Source organism: Pleurodeles waltl, chromosome 11 (assembly GCF_031143425.1).
Source record: "Pleurodeles waltl isolate 20211129_DDA chromosome 11, aPleWal1.hap1.20221129, whole genome shotgun sequence".
In the NCBI taxonomy this organism is placed as follows: domain Eukaryota; kingdom Metazoa; phylum Chordata; class Amphibia; order Caudata; family Salamandridae; genus Pleurodeles; species Pleurodeles waltl.
The window spans coordinates 744,740,794-744,768,201 of NC_090450.1; the positions used below are offsets into that span (position 1 = coordinate 744,740,794).

Consider the following 27,408-nt stretch of genomic DNA (forward strand, 5'->3'; position numbering starts at 1 on the left):
CCTCTCAGGAGCACCCCTAAATGCCTCTTCAGACTCTCTGGTACTCACCCAGAAGTCTGCCTCCATTGTAAGCTCCCTGGGGTCAGAGAACTCACACTCCACCTGGTGTTGGCATAGCTCTGGAAAATAAGGACTAGACATATGCTCTCCAGCAATTACATCACTCCGCCCCTCACATGAATTAACCAAAGTACCCTTCACCCAACCATCCAGTGACTCTGCTTTGAAAAAGCACCCCACATCACCCTCCTGAGACTGGTGAGACAGTACCTGACTGTCCCTGACACTCAACCCACACTCTTCTGGGATGTCTTCACACTCCATAACCAGGACTTCTACTTGGGGGGAACCCCTCTCCCTGTCACTCTCACCTAGAGTCAGTAGAGTGTCCCTCCCACCAGTAGGAATATGACTCCCCATGCCAGTTCCCCAATCCACCTCAGGGACCCTGTGCATCACTGGAGCTACCTCATACCCCTGAACCTCCTGGCGTGTGTTAACTCCCTCCTTCAAGTAGGGCACCACATCTCTGGGCATGTGCACTTCTTCAGCAGTACTGGATACAAGATTTTTGCTGCCACCATCTGAACTGGACTCAGCCCTCATGGCCTCCAGCTTCAGCTCTTCACAGCTCAGCTCTTGAGCTGCAATCCTTTCTTTTTCCAGGACTAAGGCTCTCTCCTCCTCAGCCCTCTCAAGCTCTGCATCTAGCTCTTCCAGACTCCGGATTCGAGCTAGGAGCCACTCATCTCTTTCTGTTCCCTCCTCCTCAGAGTAGTTATCCTCCTCCTCAGAGTAGTTATCCTCCTCAGACTCATTTGGTGGTGTTGCCTGACAACGTTTCAATTCATACTGAAACAGGGCTGACTCAAGATCCTCCCTTCTGGATTTCCTGTTCACAGCCAGTCCCCTTTCCATGCAGAATGCTTTAAGCTGCCACTTTTTATACATAAATAGGTGCCAGAAATGGACTTCCATTCTGCAAAGGCTTCACAACCAAAAAACAAAGTCCAAAAATATTATCAATACTTCCAGGAGGACATCAGAGAACAAAAAGCAGAATCACAAGACAAGTAGTATGTGGTCACGTAGTGGTCTGAGATCAAAACAGTAGTGTACACTTAATTACTGTATGTCAAGTACAAACACAAGTCCAATCCCGACCGCTGGTCACCAATGTTAGAAATGGGGTCTTTGGTTGACAGTCAGGTTACCCCCTGTTCAAGCAAGGACCCTCACTCTAGTTAGGATAAAAGAGAATCACCCTCAGCTAACCCCTGCTTACCCCCTTGGTAGCTTGGCAGAGCAGTAGGCTTAACCTCAGAGTGCTGGGCGTAAAGTATTTGTACCAACACACACAGTAACTTAATGAAAACACTACAAAATGACACAACACCAGTCTAGAAAAATAGGAAATATTTATCTAGACAAAACAAGACCAAAACGACAAAAATCCAACATACACAAGTCAAGTTATGATTTTTTTAAAGGTTTAAAATAAAAAGAGTCTTTAGGTAGTTGTAACACCACACTAGCGCTGCTAGCGTGAAAATGTACCTGGTTTGCGTCAAAAATAACCCCGCACGGGCGGTGTGCGTCGAAAATAACCCTGCACGGTTATATGCGTCGAAAACAGCTCGGCACGGCGAGGCGCGTCGAAAAAGCCAGCCACGCGACGGTCCGAAAGTCCCGCGTCGCTGGTTGCGATCTCTCAGCCTTCGTCAGCGATGCTGCGCGTCGTTTCTCCTGCTCCGGGCGTCGATTCTCCGGTCGCGTTTCCTGCGGCGTCGTTTCTCAGCTGCGGAACCGGCGTCGCGTCGTTTTCTCAGCCGCGATCGGATTCGCGTCGATCTTTTCTCCGCACGGCACTCGGTGCGTGTATTTTTGTCCTTAGGCTGCCAGCCTCTCTTTTCAGGGTCCCAGGAACTGGAAGGGCACCACAGAGCAGAGTAGGGGTCTCTCCAGAGACTCCAGGTGCTGGCAGGAAGAAGTCTTTGCTATCCCTGAGACTTCAATAACAGGAGGCAAGCTCTACATCAAGCCCTTGGAGATTTCTTCTTCAAGATGGAAGGCACACAAAGTCCAGTCTTTGCCCTCTTACTCTGGCAGAAGCAGCACTGCAGGAAAGCTCCACAAAGCACAGTCACAGGCAGGGCAGCACTTGTTCCTCAGCGATCAGCTCTTCTCCAGGCAGAGGTTCCCCTTGATTCCAGAAGTGTTTCTCAAGTTTGTAAGTTTGGGTGCCCTTCTTATACCCATTTTAGTCTTTGAAGTCACCTTTCTTCAAAGGGGACTCACACCTTCTTGTGAAATCCTGCCTTGCCCAGGCAAGGCCTCAGACACACACCAGGGGGCTGGAGACAGCATTGTCAGAGGCAGGCACAGTCCTTTCAGATGAGAGTGACCACTCCACCCCTCCCTCCTAGCAGAGATAGCTAATCAGGAAATGCAGATCACACCCCAGCTCCCTTTGTGTCACTGTCTGGTGTGAGGTGAAAAACAACCCAACTGTCAAACTGACCCAGACAGGGAATCCACAAACAAGGCAGAGTCACAGAATGGTTTAAGCAAGAAAATGCTCACTTTCTAAAAGTGGCATTTCCAAACGCACAATCTCAAAATCAACTTTACTAAAAGATGTATTTTTAAATTGTGAGTTCAGGGGTCCCAAACTCCACATATCTATCTACTCTCTAGGGGAATCTACACTTTAATCATATTTAAAGGTAGCCCCCATATTATCCTATGAGAGAGACAGACCTTGCAACAGTGAAAACGAAATTGGCAGTATTTCACTGTCAGGACATATAAACCACATTACTATATGTCCTACCTTATCCATACACTGCACCCTGCCCTTGGGGCTACCTAGGGCCTACCTTAGGGGTGCCTTACATGTAAGAAAAGGGAAGGTTTAGGCCTGGCAAGTGGGTACACTTGCCAAGTCGAATTTACAGTGTAAGAATACACATACAGACACTGCAGTGGCAGGTCTGAGACATGATCACAGAGCTACTTATGTGGGTGGCACAACCAGTGCTGCAGGCCCACTAGTAGCATTTGATTTACAGGCCCTGGCACCTCTAGTGCACCTTACTAGGGACTTACTAGTAATTCAAATATGCCAATCATGGATGAACCACTTACATACAATTTAAACAGGAGAGCATATGCACTTTAGCACTGGTTAGCAGTGGTAAAGTGCTCAGAGTTGAAAAGCCAACAGCAACATGTCAGAAAAAAATAGGAGGCAGGAGGCGAAAAAGTCTGGGGATGACCCTGCATAAGCAAAAGTCCAACAGTGCACTATACCACAGGTGAGGGCATAGCTGTCTGAGCAATATGCCCCTACAGTGTCTAAGTCCATTCTTAGACATTGTTGGTGCAGTGTAGCCATATTGAGTATATGGTCTGGGATTTTGTCTTTAGGAACTACACAGCTCCATAATGGCTTTACTGAATACCGAGAAGTTTGGTAGCAAACTTCTCAGCACAATAAACCCACACTGATGCCAGTGTGGAATGCATTGTGGTGTAAATCTGTTCAGTAGTTTAAAGGAACAAAACTATAGATATCTAGGGACACGGATCCTTCGATTGATCCACGGGTAACCACGGGGATTCATGGGTACCTGCAAATCCAGGCAAAAACCAAGGCTTTGATTGGCTGGCCGCAACCTGAAAGTAAAGTTGGAGCCACCATTTTGTTTCTTGGTTGAGCCCAAGGGGAAAAAACCTAAATAAAAACACACATAAAGGGTCAGGATAGTGGTATCCCAACCCCTTTTGACTCATGGAGGAGTCTCTGAGGGACCCCTCACGGGCAAAAAACTGCCTACATTTGTTCAGCCAATCAGCAGATCTACTGCATCGCACAGCCAACCCCCAGTGTAAATCTGCAATGGTTCCCAAGATCTGAAGCCCTACAGAAAAAAATCCTCACACACCATACACCCCACAGCGAATGGACAAAGATTGTGCGCTGCATGGGGTTGGGTGCATGCGGGGGGTTGGCCATGGTTGTATCACCATACAGTAATTTTATAAAAACTATAAAAATTCACTGGAAAAAAAAACAAAGGTTAGAGGAACGTTATAGTTAGGTTGACATTTTACCCATTCAGAACCATAGAACGTCAGCAGTTATAGTTATATTTATAGTTATACTTATCTGAAGAAATTATAACTTGTGCCATTAAGTGACTTTAGGCCAAGAGTTCTAGGTTCTTAACCGAAGTATAACTATGAGTATAACTATAACTGCTGATTTTCTATGTTTTTGTGTGGGTAAAACGTCAACCTAATTACCTAATTGTAATGTCCCTGCAGCCATATATATGTGGGGAGGTGAGTCATGTGCACCCCTCCCACAGCCTATTATGGCCATTGGGACCCCATCCCCAGGACTCCATATATTTACAAGGGCAGGGGGCCTCATTGCCCCCCTCCCGAGCCTCTTTAGGCCATGTGACCCCATCCCCCCAGGAACTATTTTTAAAATTGGATGAGTGCTGCGGGCCCCCTTCACTAGCAATTACAGGCACACCCTGGGGCCCAAACCTATAAAAAAGGAGAGGGGGGCCTCCCTACCCGAGCCTTAAAAAAGCCTTGGTGACCTATCCCCTGGGGCCTATGTTTAATATGGGTGGGTGACCTGGTGCCCACCATACACATGCTGCAGAAATCAGTATTGTTCCCACCCAAAGGGAGCAGCTATTTATGCTGCTCCCTCTGGGTAGGAACAATCTGTTAAATCTCTTGGTACACAGATTGTGCTTTTTGTGAGTTGGTTTAAATCAGTTCAGCAGTTATTGAGAAATTACGCTATAAAAATAATTGCATATCTGGACGGTTGGCTTTGAGGGACTCTAACAGCAGTCCCTCAAAATCACTTTAAAAAAAATAGAGCATTTTGATTGGCCCAGTGGCCTTTTTTTTGCCTAGGGCCAACTCACTTCCATGGGAGCCAGGCACCCATGGGAGCGAATGCTCTGATTGGCTGCCTGCAGCATGAGGAAAAATGTTGTAGGTAGCCATTGCAGGACCTGGGAACACAGTCCCCTCTTCTGAGTTTGTTTAAAAAAATATATATATGTAAGGGTGTAGGATAGCAATATTTTGCCCCTTTAACCGTTTTTTGGGGAAGGGCCCCCTGGGACCAAAATGAAAAAAGAAATGCTAAAAAGCCACAATCCCACTGGTCTTCATAATATGTGAAATCTGACCCCTGGGATGGGTCAGGTCCAAGGGAACTTTTCTATAAAATATATATGCGGAGTGGGGTGTGGTGTGAGTGGAGCCCTCCTTCCTGACCCATTAGCGGATCCCAGGGACCACCAAAAACCTACAAAACAGGAGGGGGGTGTGCACCCCACACTGAGCCCCACCCCCTTGGGGTGTAAAACTACACAATGTCCTGCGGAACCTCTCCTGCAACACTGTAGTTCCCTGCCTGAGAGAGTGTGGGCATACCCCCCCAGCACTCTTCCAGGCAGGCAACTCCACTTTGCTCTCCGCCAGAGGGGGCAGTTGAAAAATGCTGCTCCCGGACAGGCGGGAACAATGAAAAAGTGCTGGACCCCACCAGCACCTAGTATGGCACTTGATGAGAAGCAAATTTGGGCGGCTGGGCCTAGGGCTTCCTCCACGACCACCCATAAAGACTCTGGGATGTGGGCTGTGCACCCCACTCCTTTAATTTAAAAAAAAAAAGCCCCGGAGGGATACAGTCCCCAGGACTCATATTGGCTCAGGAAGAGGGTCGCACTCCCCCTTCCCTTAATTAAAAAATGTAGCCCTTGGATATGGGTTCCCCCAGCCACTATTGGCTCTGGGAAGGGGAGCTGCATGCTCCCTTTTCCTTAAAGAAGAAAGGTCCTAGGGAATGAGGACTCCAGGGCTGTAAAGGCTCTGCGAAGGAGGGGCATGATCTCTGGTCCACTTAAAACAAGAGGGGCCGCAGGGGATGGAGTCCCCAGTGCCATAAAGGCTTGGGGTGGGGGATGCATTCCCCCACCCCTTAATTAAAAAAAAGGCCCTGGGGAATGGGGTCCCCAGGGCTGTAAAGACTGGGGGGAGGCTGTATGCCCTTCCTCCTAATAAATAAAAAAGGGTGTCCCGGATTGGCAGGAGGACACCAAACTTATGAACAAATGAGCGTCAAGAGTGGCTCATTTATTTTTCATGTTTCCCTTGAAGGAGTGCCCTGCAGACAACCCCATGTAGTGCATGGCCTTCAGCTGTGCGAGGTGGGGTTTGGCTCCATACAGGGAGGTTGGAGGGAGGGCCTGGCTGCAGGGTGACCCTAGAGTCACCCAATCACCATGCACAGCTAAGTATCCCACATATTAAATCACTCATGACATTTTTTATGACATCACTAATAACATTACTGCAACATTGGAGATAACACTATTAATGACAAGAATGTGCATGGTGGGGGTGTGAGTAATAGTTACCTTAGAGCACGACTTATAGTAACTAAAGATAACTATATCTGGTGAATTTCTTTAGTTTAAACGTTACCTTGTCCTGAAAGTTCCACATATGATATATGTATATACACACACACACACACATATTCACTGAAAAAACGGGTTAAAGGGACATTATAATTAGGTTCTGAATTTACTCGTACAAAACCATAGACATAGAAAACTTATAGAGTTAATTCAAATAACTATAACTCACATCCTAAGGTAATTAGAACTCACACCCTCGCATGCACAGTTTTCTAATCAAAGATTTTATTGCAAATATTGCAGCGAAAATATCAAAGATGCCATAGCTGGTGTCATCAGTGATATAATATGTGGAGTAATTAGCTATGCATGGTGAAGGCACGAGTTATAGTTACCTATGGGCACGAGTTATAGTTACTTGAAATAACTAACTATAACTGCTGAATTTCTATGGTTTTGTAAAGTAAATTCAGAACCTAACTATAACGCTGCGACTAATTTGCGACCACACATATACAAATGTATTTCCCTTTCAATTTGTCATAAACTACTGAACGGATTTAGACCAAATAACCAAAAGCAGAATCTGCGTACCAACAGCTAGCTTTCTGCCAAATTTGGTGCAATTCCATCCAGTGGTTCAGGCTATAGTCGTGTTAAAAGGTCCTACTGGAATTAACATGGGAAACACAACTTTTTGACCCGCCCCCTTTTCTCAGCCCCGCTTGACGGATCACCCCAAAACTTTCTATGCACAACAAGAATCACTGGTTCCAAAGATATAGGCATAGTCCTAACTATAACTACCTACTGGTGACCTCCAGTAGTGTGTGTATATATATATATGCATATATATATATATATATATATATATATATATATATATATATATATATATATATATAATCTTTGGAATCCCTTTGCAGGCCACAAGCTATTTTGTAACCTCCTTTCAGCTTCTTCAGCACTGCTTGTCTTTCTACTGCAATTGTTGCACCATTAGATTTTCAAACTCTTCTTTTATATGTGACCCTGCTTCTGAGCTCTTTCCAATTATCCCTTTGAGGATAGTGTTTTGACTTGTCTCATTCGGGAGAGAGGTCTGAGTATTCCAGGAGTTACTTGGCTTTCAACAGAGATCTAATCTGTCTTAGTTGGTCTTCCAATGTGAAAATAAGGCAAAAAGAGTGCTCTCATCTGTATCTATCTTCTCTAGCTCTTAAGGAAGCTTGTGATGGGCTGAAGGTCCTGCCCTTTCTGCTGCTTAACCTTAGACAGGTCTCAAAATAGAAGGCTTTTGAGCTTCATGAATAGCACTGTCCCTTTAAATCTGCCTACTTCCATCATTTGTTTCCTTCAGTTTGTTCTAATAGATGCAGGTCAGGACATCAATGGCCTTGTCCCTTTGTTTGTGTTGTGCTCACTCTGTGGGTTCTATACAGGCATAAGTATTTTGAATCTGTGGCCAGTAAGAGCAGTTGAAAAGGTCTTTTTACACAGTATACAAAGTTGTTCCAATCTGTTTATGGAGGTGCTCCATTGATTCTGATATTGGTTCTTCTTGTACGATTTTCAATGTGTCCTTGTAAATCTGTCCTGAACATTGATTTTTTAAAAGCATCCCATTTTCCATAAAGGAGCTAAAGTTGCTATTTATAAAAGGTTCCCATTTGGAAGAACATTACAACCAGAAGTCTGTCAACAGTATTCACAAAAGTAGAGGTGTCCCAAAAGTGCACCTTTCCCTTGGTGAATCAGTAATAACTCTTGTGAGGTGTTGGTAACTGATCAATGATTTGCAACCGCAATTGTGATCTCAAATTATTGCTAGATGACATATTTAATTGCAATAGGGGCGGGGGTGCCCCTTTCATGATCCTTCCTAACTGCAATCAAAAATTAGTTACTAAACCCATTTTGCGAGTTGGAACAGTTTTTACACTCTCAAACTGGGTTTAATATATACAAAAAAGCCATTTTTGTGGTCAACAAACCAGTAATTTTGCAGTCCTTAAAATGAATTACCACTAAAGTAACATCTCTGCTTCTTAGCGTCTAGCTAGTGGCAGCTTTAGCTGTCTGTTGCAAATGCTAAAGTGATCAATAGAGAACCATGGCATTTCAGCTATGCGTACACTGTACTACTGGTTTTGAACTAGGACTTTGGTGATGTGGCAGAGCTGTCATTACTACACTCAAAGCCAGTACAGATCTGTCAACTGCAAAAAATAGCTGACAGGAGTTTCACCCTGGAATTTTCAGCAATTCTAGCATCCTTTGCCTAGGCCCTTACCACTGCAGATGGCTCTCTACTGGTAACTCTTGACAGAGCTCGTCTCACAGTACAAGGCAGTTGTTTTGGCTTTGTCAAGGATAGCTATCAAATACTTACCGTGCCTGTTTCCACTCATGGAAGATGATCACCAGAATCAAGGTTAGCAGTGCCAGGAAAGCAAATACGCTACCGAGAACTATTGCTAGGGTGTTATCTGAAAAAAGAACAAGAGAAACAACAATCAGTACATTCCAACTAAGCTAACATTCCTCTAGTCGGATGATCTATTCATATTCATTTATAGCTCTACCTTGCTCAAGGGTTCCTGGGGAACACATTGTGGACAACGTGGGGTAAAGTATTTACCAATTGCTTTTGAAGCAGATTGTGCACAATATATCAAAATCCCTTATGCATTCTGTGGATGCTTCTGTTCTGGAGTGTGACATAGCACCAGCGTTAATGTCTTTCTTGTGCTGAACAAATCTAATTCACAGGAAAATTCAGTCCTTAAAAACCCTAGAATTCAGGTATGACAAAAATACATCAAGGAATCTGAAAATATTATGGTGGATTTTATGAATTATGGTCTCTTCCACATGACAGGGCTTAAGATATGGTGTCTGGGCTGCGGTAGGGGTAACAGAGTCAATGGCTCACTGCTTGCCTCCAAGTGAGGTCAACAATATGAAAATTAAGGACATTGTTTAAGATGTATCCATATTTAGAATTTCACCTAAAAATTGGGTAGTTTTTATTTACCACGCAACTCTAAATCAAGCAGCTTGTAGCCAGTCAGAGCTGTTGAGTCCACAGGATTTTTACTTTCTTCACAATTAATAGTTAAAAGCAATAGTTGCCAATGTCTAAGCATGTACATTTTGGGGTATGGATATGTAGGTGAAAATCAAAAACTATAACCATACTTTCTTCTCGCCCTTTCTATAATATAAGTGAAAACATAGCTGTCTATGGCAGATCTTCAGTAGGATAATAACAACAGACATTGTGCAAGAAGCCCCGCATGAACAAAGAGGGTCTTGCAACATCATGCAGACTAGTAGTTCTACAATGGATGGTCTACTGGGCAGTGCTTATAAGGGGCTGGTGTAGCCCCACTCTCATACACATACCAGCTCCCGCACCTTCTAAAGAGGTGGAGAAACCGAATGTTGAAAAAAAGAGTGACTGATGATTTTAGTAGATGCCCGATTATTACCCAACACTTAATGAGGGGCATCTGCAAACAATAAAAAGTGTAAATATATGAAATTGGTTGCTTACTAATGAAGTTGCTAAATTCTTGTGGCTACTTTTATTCAAACATGACTGCTTGGTACATTAATAAAATGCAGAATTTAGTAGTGTGTAGCTTTTAGTGGTTTTATTTGCAAAACCCACACATACCAATAATGTTTTTATTCCTCTGGTTTGGAAAATCTCTAACAGTTTCAGCTATTTTATACAAAACCTGGGTGGCTTTGAAATCACTGTCCTTAACTGAAAAGCATACTGACGTTTGAATGCACAGATGAGTTTACGTCCCAAATAAGCTCAGCACTGGAGGTAGGGCTGCTGGCACTCCTAAATGGAAGCTTCTCTTTGGAACTCATGTCAGCCGTCCCACAAGATTGTTTGTCACAGTATAATAGGTCACCATAGGAGATGCTGCCAGGCTGACACTCTTTCAGTGCTCGTTTGGCTCAGTGATTGACGTTATGTGATGTGGAGGGCCCCTCTCAAACCCTGTGACTGGTGCAGCACATCACCTATGTTTTGGTAGTAGCAAGCCCTTTCTCACCCTGATTGGAGAGGTGATAATTCAAGGAGCATTGTTGTCTTCTGAGATCTCTTTCAGTAGTTGTGGCTACAAACCAGCCTTTTACTTCAAGGGATGGCATATTTTTGTTCTTATATGTGTTTGTGGCAAGGATTTCAATAAAAAGTAAATCTTGACCAGCAAAAACCCTTGGGTACGAAACATTGATGAGATGTCTGTACATTTATGAGAAGACTTGTAATAGATGTCATAGCCTGGCATGTTAATAGGAGCTTTGGAAAGTTTTAAAGTTTTAAATTAATGTGTAGAGTAGTTGAGATTTTCTTTTTTTATTACAGACAACCTTTAAAGACTGATGGCAAGCTTTGGAACTGAGGTTTCTCCAAGGACACTGAGGTTATTTAAATGTTTGAATTATTTATATTGATTATCTGCATAACACAATGGATATAACTGTGATTTTCTTGGGCCTTTATAAGATATAATGCGATGATGAAATGGTGGAATCGTTTATATTGATAACAGTCAGTACTGACAAGTTGAAGTGTGGAAAAGCCATAGGATAAATATTAGGTACACCCACCGGTGGAAAATTGTCAGATGGAATTCTACTGGTATACAAAATGGCATAACGATCATGTCTATACTTTTGTATTTATGTGCCTGTACGTGGCTGTGCAATCACCGCAAGGCTACATATATTGTCATAATGCATTGTTTAGATAACTCCATTACCTATTTGAAAGGCTAGAACATAAGTATTTCTTCTGTTTTCACAATAACGGGTGCACGTGGTGCATTTAAATGATTACCAGAAAAAGTGCAATAAGAAACAAGGTTGCAGAAGGACCCCCCAGAGCAAAAAAGGATTTTTAAAAAATGTTTGCAGCAGTTCGCAGCGGATCCATGGATTGGGTGAAAATTTAAAATAAAAAAAACAAAGCCTGGGCTCCCGTGCTTCATAATTCTCAAGCCTCCGGATGGGCCAAGTTCCAGAGCCTTCTTAATTTTAATGCCGCGGGGCACCCGGCCCCGCTGCTGCCCTAAGGACCACCACCTACCTGGGGATAAAAACATTGTGTGTGCAGGGGGTGACCTCCCCCCCAGCCCCAGGGACTGCCACCTCCCCGGGGCTTAAACAGAATTTTATGCAGGGGGGGCCATGTGCCCCCCGGCCCACAGCCCCTGGGACCGCCACCTCTCCGGGGCTATTATTAAATTATATCCGGGGGCACATTTTTCAGGTGACTGATTGGGCTGGATTATCATGTGTAACACTGAATTTGGTGCCTGCCTTCTGCCTTATCAGGAGCCCCGCCATGCCAGAAACAGTCTGGGTGGGTCCCTGCCTCCGCATAAAGTCCACAAGTCAGTGCAACCAATGACAGTGTGCGTAGAGCTTGAAAATAAATTTGCTAGTCCCTCCTTGTTCCGTTCAGTCATATTATGTCCCGAGTTGGACCAATGGACCTGTGTCCTTCCCAAGTTTTCACCCACCCCAGCATAGTGCGCAGCACACCTCTAGTCAATGAGAGACTGAGAGAAGAAGCAAGCAGCAGCGTGTCATGCACTGCAGCAGCACAGGCTTCCCTGAGTGACAGTTGTAAGTAATGTGATTTAAATTGCACTAGCAATGAACTTGAAATATTCGTCTAAATTGAGCACATGTATTTCACCAACGAAGTTACAAATAGGGAAATCTGCAGATATTTTGTCAGAGGACCTGCTCCAGATACCACAGATTAATCTACGTCTTTTTCATGGCATTTACCTTGACTTATTGATGATAGAGAATGCAGACCCGCCAGAATCAGCACAGCAAAATTTCAGTTGATTGTTACAACTTTATATCAACATTTTATTCAACGTACGATGGAGTTACTTATTCAACATGTATTCTTTTCTGTCAATTTCGGTTACCATGCTCCTCTAAATTGAGCCCTTAGTTTTCCCCATTGCAGTGGCCTAGGATGGAACACGGCAGCACGAAACTTGGTGAGCTCTGATGAGTGCCGCTCTCTTGGGAGCAGCTATCTTCCTTTTCTGTCTTTCATGCTTTGAGTCACAGTCTAATGATGAACTTGTCCTCGACCACAAAAAAGGACGCTCTAGCCCACCAGTTGCAACCTCCTGCACAAACAATAGGTCAGATTCAAGGAAAAGTGGTGCAGCGCGGTGCTGCACCAAAATTGGCAACGCCGTGCAGCATCACTTTAGAAACGCAGGGATGCACCATATTTAAGTGAATACGGCGCACCCTAGTGCTCCCCCTAAATTTAGCTGCCAGCGCCAATGCAGGCATCCGTGCACCATCGTGCAAGGATGTCTGCGTTGATGGGTGTGATTGTTTATGTATGGGAAGGTGTACCTTCCTGCACATAAACAATCAGTAATGGCGCTTTGGCACTTCTGTGTGTGCTGCACAATGCAGCACACACAGAAGTGCCAAAGCGTCATTTTCAAATGATTGTTTATGTGCAGGAAGGGACACCTTCTCGCACATAATTATTTCTGGCATTTTGCTCTTTCAACGCACGCAAAGCAAAACACAAGGAAGAATAAAAGTATTCCTCCTTGTTGCACCCTGTTAACGCCACCCCTGGGGGTGGCATTAGATTTTGGCGCTGCCTGAGGTTTAATAAATTTCATAAATCTGAGGCAGCGTCAAAATGCAGTGGGTGTTGTGTGGCATGTCCACAGCAACACCCATTGCATGCCCCTTCCATGCACAGTGCTGCGTGGGAAGGGACCATATTTACAAGGTGGCATTAAGCCACAAAAAGTGGCTTAACGCCACTTTGTAAGTACGGTGCAGTGCTTATGCAAAAAGTGACGCTCCTGTGGCGCTAGGGGCCTCTAAATACGGCCCAAAGTGCTGACTTTAATATTCACCATTGATAAACTATCACAAGGGACTGGTGATGTTAAGATGCTACTGTATACAAAGTACCTAAATGTTTTCACTAATGTTATGATTTAAAGCACAGTTAATGCACATGCAACAATGAACAAACTACCTGGTAATTCTCCGAAAAAGCTTGTCATGTTTCGTGTTTTAACTCTTGGAACACAGCCCTGCGCGCCGCTATGCCCACTCCAGGGAATCAGCTGAAGGATCGCATTGTGGAAAAGTTTCCTAGGTTGGCTGGTCTATAAAATGCATTATTAAGTCATCCCAAAGGCACAAAGTGCTGTGTAAAATGCCAACCACAAAACATGACGTACAGGACTTAAAGTCTTCTGAGTTTCATGATAGAAAAAAAATAACTGCTTCTGAAGTCCCTAAAGTATGACCTGAAGTGCAAACCACAAGCAAGCCCTGGTCCGTTGTTTAGAACGCTTCGCAAAAACATCCCCTACTACTCATGTACTCAGATACATGTAAAAAATCCCATTCTGCATCCTACATTTGTGTCGCCTTGTGAGGTAAGAATTTGCTATCCACCCCAGTGAAATCATATCTCAGTGTGATAATACGCGGTCCACAGAAATCTAGGTGGAGCTCTACAGGCTACGGATTTAAATTCTAGAAGGGTGATCACAAATCTTCGTCTGTATCAAACAGGCATAATTTACTGCCATTGAGTTGGGTAATGGAAACACCTGTCATTTCAAGTACTTTAATGCTATGGACTGGGTTAGCCCCGGATGAAGAAACAGGCTATTATTAGAAAAGGCTCTCCCGTCTCGTATGAGGGAGAACGAATGCAACCAGCAGGCACTGACTAGTTTTATAGCTTCCCAATTTAAAATAATTAGTTGAATGCCCAAGGAAGCATTTAATTGGGTACACGGTGGAGCCACTTTGAATGATGCAATCTGAAGTTTCCTTATGTTGGGGCCAGCTGGAGTTCTTTCAAAAACTCTTTGGTCAAGGTTTGAGTTATCTGTTTTTACTCGCAAGAAAATACCTTTGAAAGCCTAAAGGTTTCATGGCGATGACTGACATCTCTATCAAGCGTTCAGCAAGTAAGTAGCTAACATGCGAGAAGAGAGGGGGAGCTTTTGTTTGCGTGCCTCTGGCGTGATGCGCGTTATGTGGCAATCTATGTCCTACAGCTATCAAATTCTGCTTATTTAAATCGTATTGAATCAATTTGTGCTGAATGAGGAACTTGGAAAAGGCAACGTAAATAGCCCTGTTTATAATGCCAATCTTGCATTCCTGTGGGCGCTCGTGAGATCAGTTGGGCTACAAAAGTTCAGTACGTGTGCCGCAGAAATCTGGCCCTCCACCCTAAAAAACAACTATTCACTGAAACGGAGCTATATATATTGTTTACCGCTGCGGTACAGGAGCCAGAGGTAGTTTAATACTGGATGTGATCCTGCTCTGGTGTCTGTGAGGTAAAGGTTGACACAAAGTACCACTGACATGCACCAGGAACGCGGTTGAATTACCGCCACTCGTAGCATGCTGGGAGAGGTAAGATCCCGATGAAATCCTATACTATTCAAGGTGACACCATAGCTTATGTAGCCTTTTCGATTGTGATTTCATTGTGCAAGGACTGCCTTCCATGGCTCTGAGATCTGGTCTTGTGCATATTAGTTGGTGGTAACCTGCATGATATATGCAACGGCAGTGCTGGTAAAATGTTCAATGCTATATAAGGCAGCGCGCAACAGTTTTTTTCTACATTTCGCAAATAGATGTGCCCATTGTGCTTGGTAGGTCGTGTCATTCCGCTCCAAATCTTACTTTTTAATTCCGAGTATCCATTTTCAAACTAGATGTTTGTGTCTTTTGCACCAAATTGACTTCTCATGGACAGTCACTGTTAAGAAAGAAATACCACCAATGCCTTGATTAAACATAGCCATTGTTCATTTGTGAGCAGGGGCGCTGGAAGTATTGGGGGGCAGGAGGTGATACAGAATAGTCTCGATTTTGTTACGATTTAAAAAAAGAAATTAACCACTTATCTCCAAATCAAACTAGTATTGCTTCTGCCAATACACAGTCAGTGTATTTCTCTGTAATGCTGAACAGAGGATGAAAGTTGGAGTTTTCTCTTTTTACTCACAACAGAATACATTTGTAAACATAAAGATTTCACGGAGACGACATCTCTTCCAAGCATTCCGCAAGTAAGTAGCATACAAATCAGACAGGGAACTTTAGTTTACGCACCTTACCAGAAGGAACTGATCTGGATTTTCATAGTGCTTGGCTGGCTTGTCTAACATGAACCCTCCCACAATATCATGAGAACCAGCTGACTTTTGTTTTTTTCCATTCTTGCAGAATGATAAAGTGGACTAAAGAGCTTTGTAACATCATATGCAATCTTTAAAAGCATATTGAACAAAACAATTTAGGCATCAAGTTCTATAGGAAACAATGGCATTTCAGTATTCAAAAGCTCAATTAACTTTATACTTCATCTGAGTCCTTTCAGTTAGCAACAGAACATTGCAGCCTTATATTGAGACTGTACAATATACGAAAGAGAATGGAACACAGAAACAACATCAAGATTATTTTTTTAAATGTTATTTGGAAGGAATTCTCACAAAAATTTACAAATTGCCTAAGTACTTAGTGCCTCATTATGAATTTCTGCCCGCCAAACCCGCACGTCAGGAAAACCGCCAGTTCGGTATTCCACCCGCTGACCCTATTATGAGTTTTCTGCTGGCCCAGTGGGAAACTACCATCAACATTGACGCCAGCCCGTAATAGAGCCAGCGGCAATGTTGCTGTGCTGTAAATCAGGCAGTGAAGAGTGCGACGGGGCTGCCCTGCACTGCCCATGCCAAGTGCATTGGCAGTACTGCGGCCACCATAGAGCCCCTGGCACCCCGTCTCCGCCAGCCTTTGCATGGTGGTGGAACCACCATGCAAAAGCTGGAGGACACAGGGGTCATGATCCCCTGGGCAGTGCTGCCCTAGCGGATTCAGACTGCTGGCACTGCCAGGCTGTCGGGCAGTGCAAATGTGACGGTGCCAGCGGTCCGACTGTGGGACTTACGCCATGGTCGTAATGTGGAGGCCAGAACACGGCATTGGCGGCGGGCTGACCGCTACTGCGAGTCTATTTCGCGAATATTAGGTCTCAAGGTTCTCAAACTCTTATCTGAATTTACACAAAATATGCAATTCTTAACCTTTCTTTCTGCATTCATATCAATACCAGGCCACTAATACCATTTCTTAACTCTTTGTTTGGTCTTCACTATACCACAATGGTCCTCATGGCATAAACTCATAACATGATCCTTAAGAGTGGCTGCAGGAACTGCCCTAGCACCTCTGAAAACTGTACCTTTCACCATCGATAATTCTTCTTTTACTTCCCCAAATGCTTCTAGTTTATTGAAAATGTTCTCTTTTTTTTACCAATGTTGCTCCACCCACTCAATAGGTTGCTGCAACTCTCCATCTTTGACATACTCTTGATTCCAAATTTCCTCCTTCACACTGATGATACCTCCTTCATGAATTAAGGCAACTTGTAATTCGTTCCAATCACTTTTCTCACACTCTTGAATATCCATAGGTATATGAGAAAAAGAATCAGCTAAAACATTGCTTTTACCTGGCACATACTCAGTCTTATAAATAAAATCTTGCAAACGCATAGACATTCTTGCAATTGCGGCCGAAGCCTTGTAAATACCTTCTGTGTTTAATAATCAAACTAAAGGTTTGTGGTCACTACGGACAACACATAAATCACCCCACATAAAAGATCGGAAATGTTCCAGTGCCCAAACACAAGCAAGAGTTTCCTTTTCAATCACTGAGAATTTCTCCTCTGTAGGTGTCAAGGCATGGGATGCAAACGCAATTAAGGTCTCCTTTCCGTTCTCATAAATTTGCAATAAAACACCACCTAATCCCTTATTACTGGCATTCATTGTGACAACATTCTTCCGTTTAGGATCAAAACAACCTAAAACAGGTACTTGAATTGTGGCATTTTTTATGTCTGCAAACTCTCTTTTACATTCACCAGACCATACAAATTTCACTCTATTCTTCAGTAAGTCTCTGATATTGTACAGTCAACTTGAAAATCCCTTCACAAATTTTACATAAAATTCCACTAATCCTAAAAAGGATCTTACTTCATCCTTGTTGGTGGGTTATGGGGCATTTTGGATGGCCTCTACTAATTCTGGTTTAGTAGTTACTCCTGCACCACACAGAACACGTCCCAAATAAGTCACACATTTTTCTCTAAATTTACATTTAGAATGTTCTACAGTTAAACCCATTTCTTCCAAAATTCCTAGTACTTCTTTTAACACTCTATCATGTTCTAATCTATCTTTGCTAAATAATAATATATCATCTTGGAAACACCTTACCCTTGATGTTTTCCAGACAGTTGGTGCATTAGTCTTTGAAAGATAGCGGCTGCGGAGGCCAGGCCAAAAGGCATTCTTTCACACTGAAAACATCTTCAGTGAGGAATAAATGCTGTATACTGTTTAATTTCATCATTTAATTTAATCGATAAGCCGTTGATAAGTCTACTGTTGAAAACCACTTTGCATCCTTTATCAGTTTTAACATTTCAGAAAGTTTTGGTAAAGAAAACTTATCTACAACTATGTTGTTGTTTGAATGACGTAAATCAATACACATCCAGATTTTGCCACAGCAACTGGAGAAATCCATTCTGAGGATTGTATAGCCTCTATTATATCAGCCTCGATCAATTTCTTTTCCATATCTTTTCTAAGAATAATAGGAATATTCCTTGCCCTATATATTTTTGGACAAGAGTTGCTTTTTAATACTATTCAGTGCTTGAAAACCTTTAGCATACCAATGTCTCCACTGAAAACTTTTGGAAATGTATTTAACATCTCCTTCCCCACACTCTCTCTATCATCAACAATCATGACTGGTTCAGGACTGTTGGGATAGAGAATCCTATATAAATCACGTTGGTCTCTCCACCCTAATACGTATGGTTCTTTTTTCGCTACATATAATTTTCCAATGGACTTTCTACCTTTAAACCTGAATGTTAGAGTTCTATACCCTAAAACATTTATTTTCCCTCCAGAAAATCCTTCTGGATTTATGTCAGGTTCCAATAAGTTTTTCCCAAGTTTTTATTTTTTAATTTTTTTAATTTAGAGTTCCGTACGTCTTCATTTACAATAGTAGATGGTGACTGTGAATCCACATACATTTGCACTTCCACATCTCCTATTGTCATTAAACATATAGGTTTTTTTCATATTCACTTCTGAATTTTCACTTATATATGACACAAATGACTTCTTAGAATCATTCTCACTAAAATTATCACAATGCATAACTCTTTTTACACCGTATACATCCTCACTTGAACTTCCACTTTTTTAATCAACACATTTCACTTTAAGATTTCTCATTTTGTTACATGCCCTAGCAAAGTGCCCAATTACTCCACATGCTTAACACCTTTGTCTAATTGGCGGACAGTTTTTGCTAGAAGCTAAATGAGAACTGCTATCACATCTATACCATTTTAATCCTTCCTTTTTTTTTTATAAAGTCCTGTGTTTTAACAATCCATTTTTTACCTTGTTGGTACTTTTCTTTTTTATTCTATTACTTACTTCAATACATGGTTCTTTGTATTCTGTTTTCAAGGCTTTTGCACTAAGACTTTGTAATACAGCTTTTCTTACTACTGCTAATATATCTTTTAAATCAGCATCTCCATTTACCCACAATCTTTCTTGAATTTCAGGGTCATGGGTATGCATGACTACTTGATCACAAATAGGTTGTTCTTGTAAGTGATCACATTTTCAATCTCCTGCTAATTTCCTAAGAACTGTTACATATTCATCAATTGTTTCTCCTGCCTCTTGCTTTCTTTGAAAGAATTTGTATCTTAAAATCTCAATGCACACTTTAGGTGCAAAATGATTATCAAAACCTTTTAAAGCATACTCAACATCATTAGTGTCACTTCCCCCAGTAGATTTTGTCATTCATTCATGTACTTTCAATCCTTCTGAACCAACTAAATGTAAATAAATCTTATTTTTCCTTTCTGGTTTCATATTTCCTTCCTCATCAATAGTTTCCAAAACGTTTAGAAAGTACACCTTCCATTCTACCCACTTCATACATGGGTTTCCTCCTGCTGTCCAAAAGGCTTGTTGGGGTTGAAGTAAAAAATTCTGTGTTGTCATGTTGAAAATGAAGAAAATGTGTAATAGAAGTGAACAAAAAAAGTGTCCAGTGTTGTTTCTTCACTGTAGGACTAATTTACTGGCAATATTAAATAATCAAGAGAAACAACATCTCACTTTTGGGACTAGTTCACTGGTAGAAATAAAAAAGGTGAAAAGTAATGTTGCATCAATTACTGGAAATGCCTCCACTTACAGAAATGCTCCACATGTGCTTCTACTTCCGTAACACCGAAAGGAGAAATTACCTGCAGCTTTACGATCGCTGGCGAAAGACAATTTCTCAACAATTAAACTCGTCGGGGATTGTGAAAATATAAAAATTATTCTAATGGCTGTTTCTTTATTCCCATGTTGACGTACAGCTGTAATATGCATCGATCTGGATCTCCGTGGAGATATTAACAAAATTACATTAAAGATGGCCGCATGTAAGGGGCACAAAATGTCAAGACGTATTAACGTGCTATGCGTAAACACGCAATACGTTCCTTGAAGTGTTGTGAATATACAGCAAGGGATCTTCAGATCAATGGCTGAGATTATAAAATGCAACCCAGGAGCCTTAAGTTCTTTTATGCAGTAAGGATGAAATCCAATTCTTACTGGGCGACAAATAGTTTCAGGAACAATTAGTAAATGAGAAGCAGTTTTTGCTCATGAAAAAAACAGTACCTCATAATATTAAAAAAATAAATATACCGCATCGGAATAACAAATGTTATTCCAGACGTGGTGGAATCCTTCACACAATGTTTTGACAGCAAAAGCTTTCTCCAAATTTGTCTTGTTGTATTAAACAATACCGGGACTCCTGAAATAAGTAGGGTTTCTTTATTGTCTAAACATCACAGCTCAGCATCTCCGCTCTCCACTCCACACAACTGTTGTCCACAAACTCCCCAACAGTTAAGAATTCTGTGAACCTGCAGTGGAATGAAGGGCAAACTAAGAGTACATCAATACTCCTGAACAACCAAGTACATATAAATCAATGTTGCTACAAATATAATAAAACTTAAAGGATGTAATACTCATGCATGGTCTGAAAAAATATGATCATTTCACCTGCTTCCTAAAGGGACATCCATTGGCTCCCCTTTTCACCCCACATCATCTTAAAAAACAGTTGCATCATTTACAAATCTATCATAACCAGCATCCACACATCTTGCAACCAAGCTCACCATCTCTGGTGGATCTCGGCAGCTCCACTTATTCTATAACATACGTGTATTTTCCAAAGAAATAGGTCCAAAATGGTATTCCTTGGGATGCTTAACGTTATCAAATATCCAGCTGTGTTTGGTTACAGAAACATCTCCAATTCAATTTTCCATCCCAAAAGAAAATTATGCAATGGTGAGGTATGCATTCATATATTCCCACTAGGACTATGGTGGTCATTATGATATTGATAGTTACCTAACTGCCAAGGTGGCAGTGGGGGTCTGTCTGCCGCCAGTCTGGCGGTAAAGACCACCACATTACGACTGCGGTGGTGAACCAACCCAGACATTGCCACAACACCGCCAGTACAGCCAGTGCGGTCCGACCACGGACGACGGCGGTTGCCATCCTTAAAATGAGTTCAGTCAGCTGACTGCCACGATTTCTGGGGCAGACTGACCGCCACGAAAAGTCAGGCAGAAATGACAAGTATATAAGGTGACACTCACCTCCAGGGACACAGACGAGTCTGCTGCCGACATGGAACCAGAACTGGAAGTCTTGCCAATTCTCTACCACGCAATAACTGAGTACAGACGTCTAGCACACAATGGAGGTAAGGGGAGAGTTACACACCCACATGCAACACACACACTCGCCAAGGTCTGCCGCACACATATACACACGTACACAAACAGCCATCCCAATACACACACACGGCCACAAACACAAAAGCACACACAAATCACAGACAGGCACAACCAAAATTCACACACCACTCCCAACACACATGGCACACACACATAGAATACACAGGGATAAAAAAATGGCTCCAAATATACAAAAATAACATTAGTACACTAAATAAAAGGGCAAACAATTCACTTAAATCAACACCAATGTCATCTGTTGGGCAGATGTATTCTTCGGAAGTGTTCCACTTAAAAACTATATAGAAGAATGGCCATTGGCCAGTCTAACTACTGCTAAATGCACACATGGGCATGATGTAGGCCCAACTTGACTCCTGACAACCTCATGGCCTTCACTGGGCAGGGACATCAATGGGGCAGGCAGACACCTCAGAGGTCAGGAGGTGGGTGTGGTGGTGGGGTTTATGTTTTGAAGAGAGGTCCTTGGGCTTTGGTTTGGGAGGGGGTGGGGGTTTTGCCTTAGCCTTAGGTGGCAGGGGAGTGGTCTTGGAGTGGGGAGGTGGCTACAGTCATTGCCTTAGAGGCATGCTTTTTGGCTGGTGCAGGAACATAAGAAACACTAGGGGGGCCATGGGAGGACTGGGAGCTGGAGGGGCTGGGCTGTGGAGGGGAAGGTTACACTTAGGGACAACCCGAGGTGGGGCTGGAAGAGGAAACAGTTCAAGGCAGGCAAGGAAAAGTTTCTTAAGGACAGTGGGGAGGGGACTGTGGGGACAGGTTTGGGAGTGGAGGTAGAGGGAGTGGTTGTAGGATGTGTAGGTGTGCTGGACTTGGATATAGGTGCATGCAAAGTGTGCATGTGGATGACTGTTGGGTGGGTGAGTGGGTGCGTTTATGTATTTTGGGAGGAGGGGGAAGAGACGGTGGGAGAAGACAGCCTGGTTGTGTGAATGTATGTTGAGGTGGTGTCTGCAAGTGAGGTTGGTGTGCTGCATGTGGGTGTTTTAGGGAGGATGTGGTGCATGGGATGCATGTCTGAGTGTCTGCTGTGGTGGTGACTGTTGGCAAGGCTGAACTTGTGGCAGGATCTGGGAGTGAGGATAGAGTGCAGGCAGGTGTGAGTAGTGATGTGACTGTGAGGAGGTGGTGGGGGAGACAGAGGAGGCCGTGGATGTTGTTGTGTTTACTGGTGTGTGCATGCTTGTGATGTGACCTGTGGTGCTTGTGTTTGTCTTTGTCCATCTTGTCTGTTGTCTGGGCTGCATGCAGGTCTGATGGTGTGCTTGGGATGGGTTGAAGGAGAGGGCTCTGGGGCTGGGCAAAGGTAGCTGGACGGGGGACAGATGAGGTAGGGACACTGGCTGCCATCAAAGAGGAGGCCAGAGCCTGAAACGATGTCTGTAGGCCAGACAATGCACCGTGAATGCCTTCTAGGTAGGCATTGTTTTGCTGCATCTGGAGTGCCAGCCCCTGGATGGCATTCACCATGGTTGCCTGCCCCACAGAGATGGATCTCAGGAGGTCAATACCCTCCTCATTGAAGGCAGCAAGGCTGACTGGGGAAGGGGCAGAGGTGCCTGCGGTGAAGGAGATGGGCATGGGCAACTTGGTGGGGAGCTACCAGGAGGTTGGTGCTGGTAACGGGGATGGCGGACGATGTAGTTGATGGGGTAGTCCCAGAGTGGTCCGCCACCACAGGGAGCTTCCATATGAGGAATCAGAGAAGTTCCTGTCTCCTCTGTGGTGCTCTCTCGCCCTCCAACCCACTGGTCCCCTCTGCATCGGTGGACTCTGCCTCCTGGGTCCCGTGTGCTGGAGCCTCCCCACTCACTGGTGCCCCTACTCCTTCACCTGATGATGCTAATGCACACAAGGACAGAGGAAGACATGGAGGGAGAGTGGGGGAGAAGGAAAGGGAGCATAGGGTCAATAACCACACTTATGCCATATATGAGCCACACGTTACAGCAGTATACAATATGCTGTGCCAAACACCAGACCAAAGGAATGGCTACTGCAATTTGAAGCCCCTACAATCCTCCATCAACACCACTACACTGATACAGCAGCAGAGTGTAACTACTCAACATACCATGTGTGGGAGTCAACTGAGGGACATCTACAATTACCCCCTGACAGTGTGTGCACAACCTGCATTTGTCTGGACATACCACATAGCTAGTCCAAAGAGCAGTACATGAGAGTCACCAATCTTTACATTAGGCCCAGGATGTACCCCTCTAAATATGTAGTCATTTCTGTTACTTACAACTACTTATCAGACAGACCAATTACCATTACAATGAGGACCTCACCTACAAACCCAACCCGAGGTTACTTGGGAATCCACTAGCTACTAGTTAACCAAACAATCACTATGCAACTCAATACCAACATGAAGAACACTGTGAGTATTCACCCCTTTGTGGCTGCTGTGCTATCCTCGAGCGCCCATCCAACTCTGGGTAGGCCACTGCCAGTATGCAGGCCATTAGGGGGGTCAGGGCCCAATAGGCACCTCTCCCTCATTGGGAGGACGTCCCCAGCTGGGCCTCTGCGGTCTTCCAGGCCCAGCATCTCGGGTCCTCAAACCACTTTCTGCAGTGGGTGCTCCGACCGCTATGGACCCCAGGGTCTGCATTTCCTTGGCAATGGCTCACCACAAACCCTATGTTTGATGGGCACTGACCTGCATGGGAGACACAGAGATAAGGACACATTTATGTAGACTCCTAAACCAGTTACAGCATTGGACTACATACTGTTTACATATCACAGTCATGCTACTCATTACACATACCTATGTGCACATTAAGGTTGCAAGACACAACACTCTTGAAAGGACATACAACATGCAACTACATGCAACCATGTTGCATCTAATATACAGAAAATCTGCTTACCTGCTTATCTGAATCCCCATACAACTGTCCATACAAGGGTATGACTCCATCCACAAGCTTCCCAAGTTCTTCCGGTGTGAAGGCTGTGGCCCTATCCCCTGTCGAACATTCCATTGTGGCTTCCAGATACAGGACACAGCAGCACACACAGTGGAGGTCATGATAGCTGGACAGTCAGGAGTCAAGTAAATTGGCATCTAGAAAATGGCGATCACGGCCGCTGCGGTGTTCACCGTCACCGCCGGCGGTGATCTTCACTGGCCCCTGTTCCCCATAAACATCAATGTTATCCAATGAGGAGTTGTACAGCGGTTCCAACCGTCCATCGCCATGACGAATAATACAGGGGGACTGAGATCACTTCCTTCTGCCATTTTACACTGTAATTTATCATTGTATCCAATAATATCTGCATCATAGCACAATCGGACACACTACATGCCAGGCCATACACATTGTGAAGTTCCTCATCTGAAATGATAATGCCTTACACCATTTGCATCGTAATCAATGCTCTGCTCTAAACTGTCTGACCTAGGGAATTGTGGCGTACTATATGGTTTCGCAACTCATATATTCACATGTTTTCATTCATTGTAAATTTGAGCTGTAGACATGCAATATAATGAAAGGGGGTTGTATCTTATGGGCACCAGAATGTAGGAGCAACAAGTGAAGAGATGGCAAATAGGTTGCCTGTGAGGATGATATTTCAGCATTGATTGATTATATGGGTGCTCAATATGTATTTATTTTGTGTTCCACTTGTATTGTGTGCTATGTGTAGATACCAACCAATGCAAAGGCAGAGGAATGCACCCGTGTACCAGCCCCTAGTTTGCCTGCATACAATGGAAGAACAACATGTACTGCTCACCTGTCACAACTGTCACAACATCAATCCCTTTCCTTCTCCTCTATATTACTGTACATATGTTATGTGTCATTCCACTATTCCCAGGTGACTCAGGCCACCCTAACCTATCCTGGCTGTTGACATTCATGAGGAATCCAAGGACAGAGGTTGACAATCGCTACCATGAGGGACATGGAAGGACCAGAAGAGTGATATGAAGGAACTTCTGGAAGCAAGATTTCAGCGTCTGCACATGTCCGGTGGATCCCTGGTCTACTCCCCTGATAAGGTCTGCCAGATAGTTGTGGCCTTCTGGATGCTGCACAATTTGGCCCTCAGAAGGCATGTGCCATTACTGGAAGAGGAGGGGGGTTCTAATGCACCACTGGCAGCAGAGGGAACAGAAGACAGTGATGAAGATGGGGAGGAGGATGATGTGGACACCGGGACTCAGCTGATTCAGCAGTACTTCCAATGACAGTCAGGTAGGTTTGTGGTTGAGTATCTTACAATCACCTTGTGAGGTGCAGTGTGGCAGCTCTCATATTCATTTCAGTAGTGTGTGGTTTGCTCTGCCTCATTCATCTCAGCGTGGCTAGTGGTACAGGAGTGAGATATGGGTTTAATGTTACCCTGCCTTTGATGTGTTTTGACTGTATGTTTGCTCAGATTGTTTTGGCCAACCCACTTTTTTTAATCAGAGTGCCTCTGTAGTTGAGAAGTGCTGTTGGTAGTGTAATGGCTGTACAGATGGCCTCACTTTTCACCTCAGTGATTGGGTCTCCCAGACACTTTCCACAGTGCTGGATGCCATGCATGAGAGTGTGCCATACAGACAACATGGCATGGCTCTATTCTTGGTGTGTGCTCTAAGGACATTAGTGAGGTTGTGTCATGTGTGTAGTAATGTTGCTAGTACATTACAGTGCTATATTTGAAGGGCATGAGGCCTGTGAATCTAGTATGGTATTTGACACTCATCTTTTTCCAATGTGTATGTCGTGGATTTTTTACCCTTTTTACAAATCTTGCAGTGGTCACTACTGTGTAACCATGGAATAGTTGCTGACTGCTGTCACTGAGATTGGTGGATGGCGAATGGTAAAATGCACTTACAATGAGAAACATTACAACAAGCTGACAATAATTTGGATGGAAACTGATGTCCTGTAACATTTACACTGTCAAATCGTGGTACAGACATTGCATAGTGATTGAATGAAAGCAGAAATACATCAGCTGTGTTTAAGTGTGTTTATTCTCATTACAAGAAGGAAGGAATAGTGCAAAAAGAGTGGGCTGATGGTGGATGGAGTCTTCAGTGCAGTGGCCCAAGCAGTTGGTAGCACAGGTCCAGTATCCACGGGGCCATAGGAAAATGGAGAACTGGTAATCCAAAGTCAACAAGGTGTGTCAGTGGCACACAAGGGAGACATGTTAAGAGAGGGTCACTTCCTGGCAGTGGTTTTGGTCTTAGCTACAGTCTCTGTCGGATGTCTGGCTTGCAGGGAACATTTGCGGGGAGGTTCCTCAGCTACAGAGGGAGGGGTGCTAGTGGCCTGTGAGTCCTCTGGCAGGACCTCCAGTCCACTGGCTGCAGCAGATGTGGAGGGCTGGTCATGACTCTGGCTAATGGAAGGGGCCTGCTGATGGGTTGAGGCTTCCCTGCAATGGAGGCCATGGTGGCATTGTGGGCTTGCCACTGCTGCATGGACGCCTAGTCCGGGTGGTGTTCGCTCTGCAGCTTCTGGTTCTCCTGCAAAGTGGTGAGTACCAGGCCCATCATTTCCTGGGATTTTTGGTGGGCTCCCAGGACTTGTGACAGTGCTTTCTGGGCAGTTGGTTCCCTGGGTTGCCCCACCTCTTGGCCCACATGACCTCCCACTGGCCCTCACCCCCTGCGCATGTGTCCCTGGAACTGTGTGCCCACTCCAACTTATACCAGGTCCTTCATCGTCTTGCCTGGTAGGTGTTGATCTGATCCCTGTATAGGTGGGCACACTGTTGATTGATGTGTCCTGGGGAAATGGGTCTGGGGGCAGACGTTTGGAAGGTGTTAGTTAAGTAGTGTGGATATGCAGGGGTAATGGGTATGGTTGTTTGGGGGTATTTTTCAGTGTGGGTTTGGGTGGGTTGGGGAGTGATAGGGTAACAGGGACA

At 44.0% G+C, this 27,408-nt stretch overlaps 1 protein-coding gene across 1 annotated transcript in view; it reads right to left on the bottom strand.

Annotated features, from left to right (window-relative positions):
• The window catches only part of LOC138266092 (uncharacterized), an 896,417-nt gene that overhangs the window by 33,632 nt on the left and 835,377 nt on the right, over window positions 1-27,408 (bottom strand). Inside the window, exon 26 of the mRNA XM_069214468.1 lies at window positions 8,854-8,950. Coding sequence (XP_069070569.1) covers window positions 8,854-8,950 — 97 coding nt within the window. The remainder of the gene's footprint in view (window positions 1-8,853; window positions 8,951-27,408) is intronic.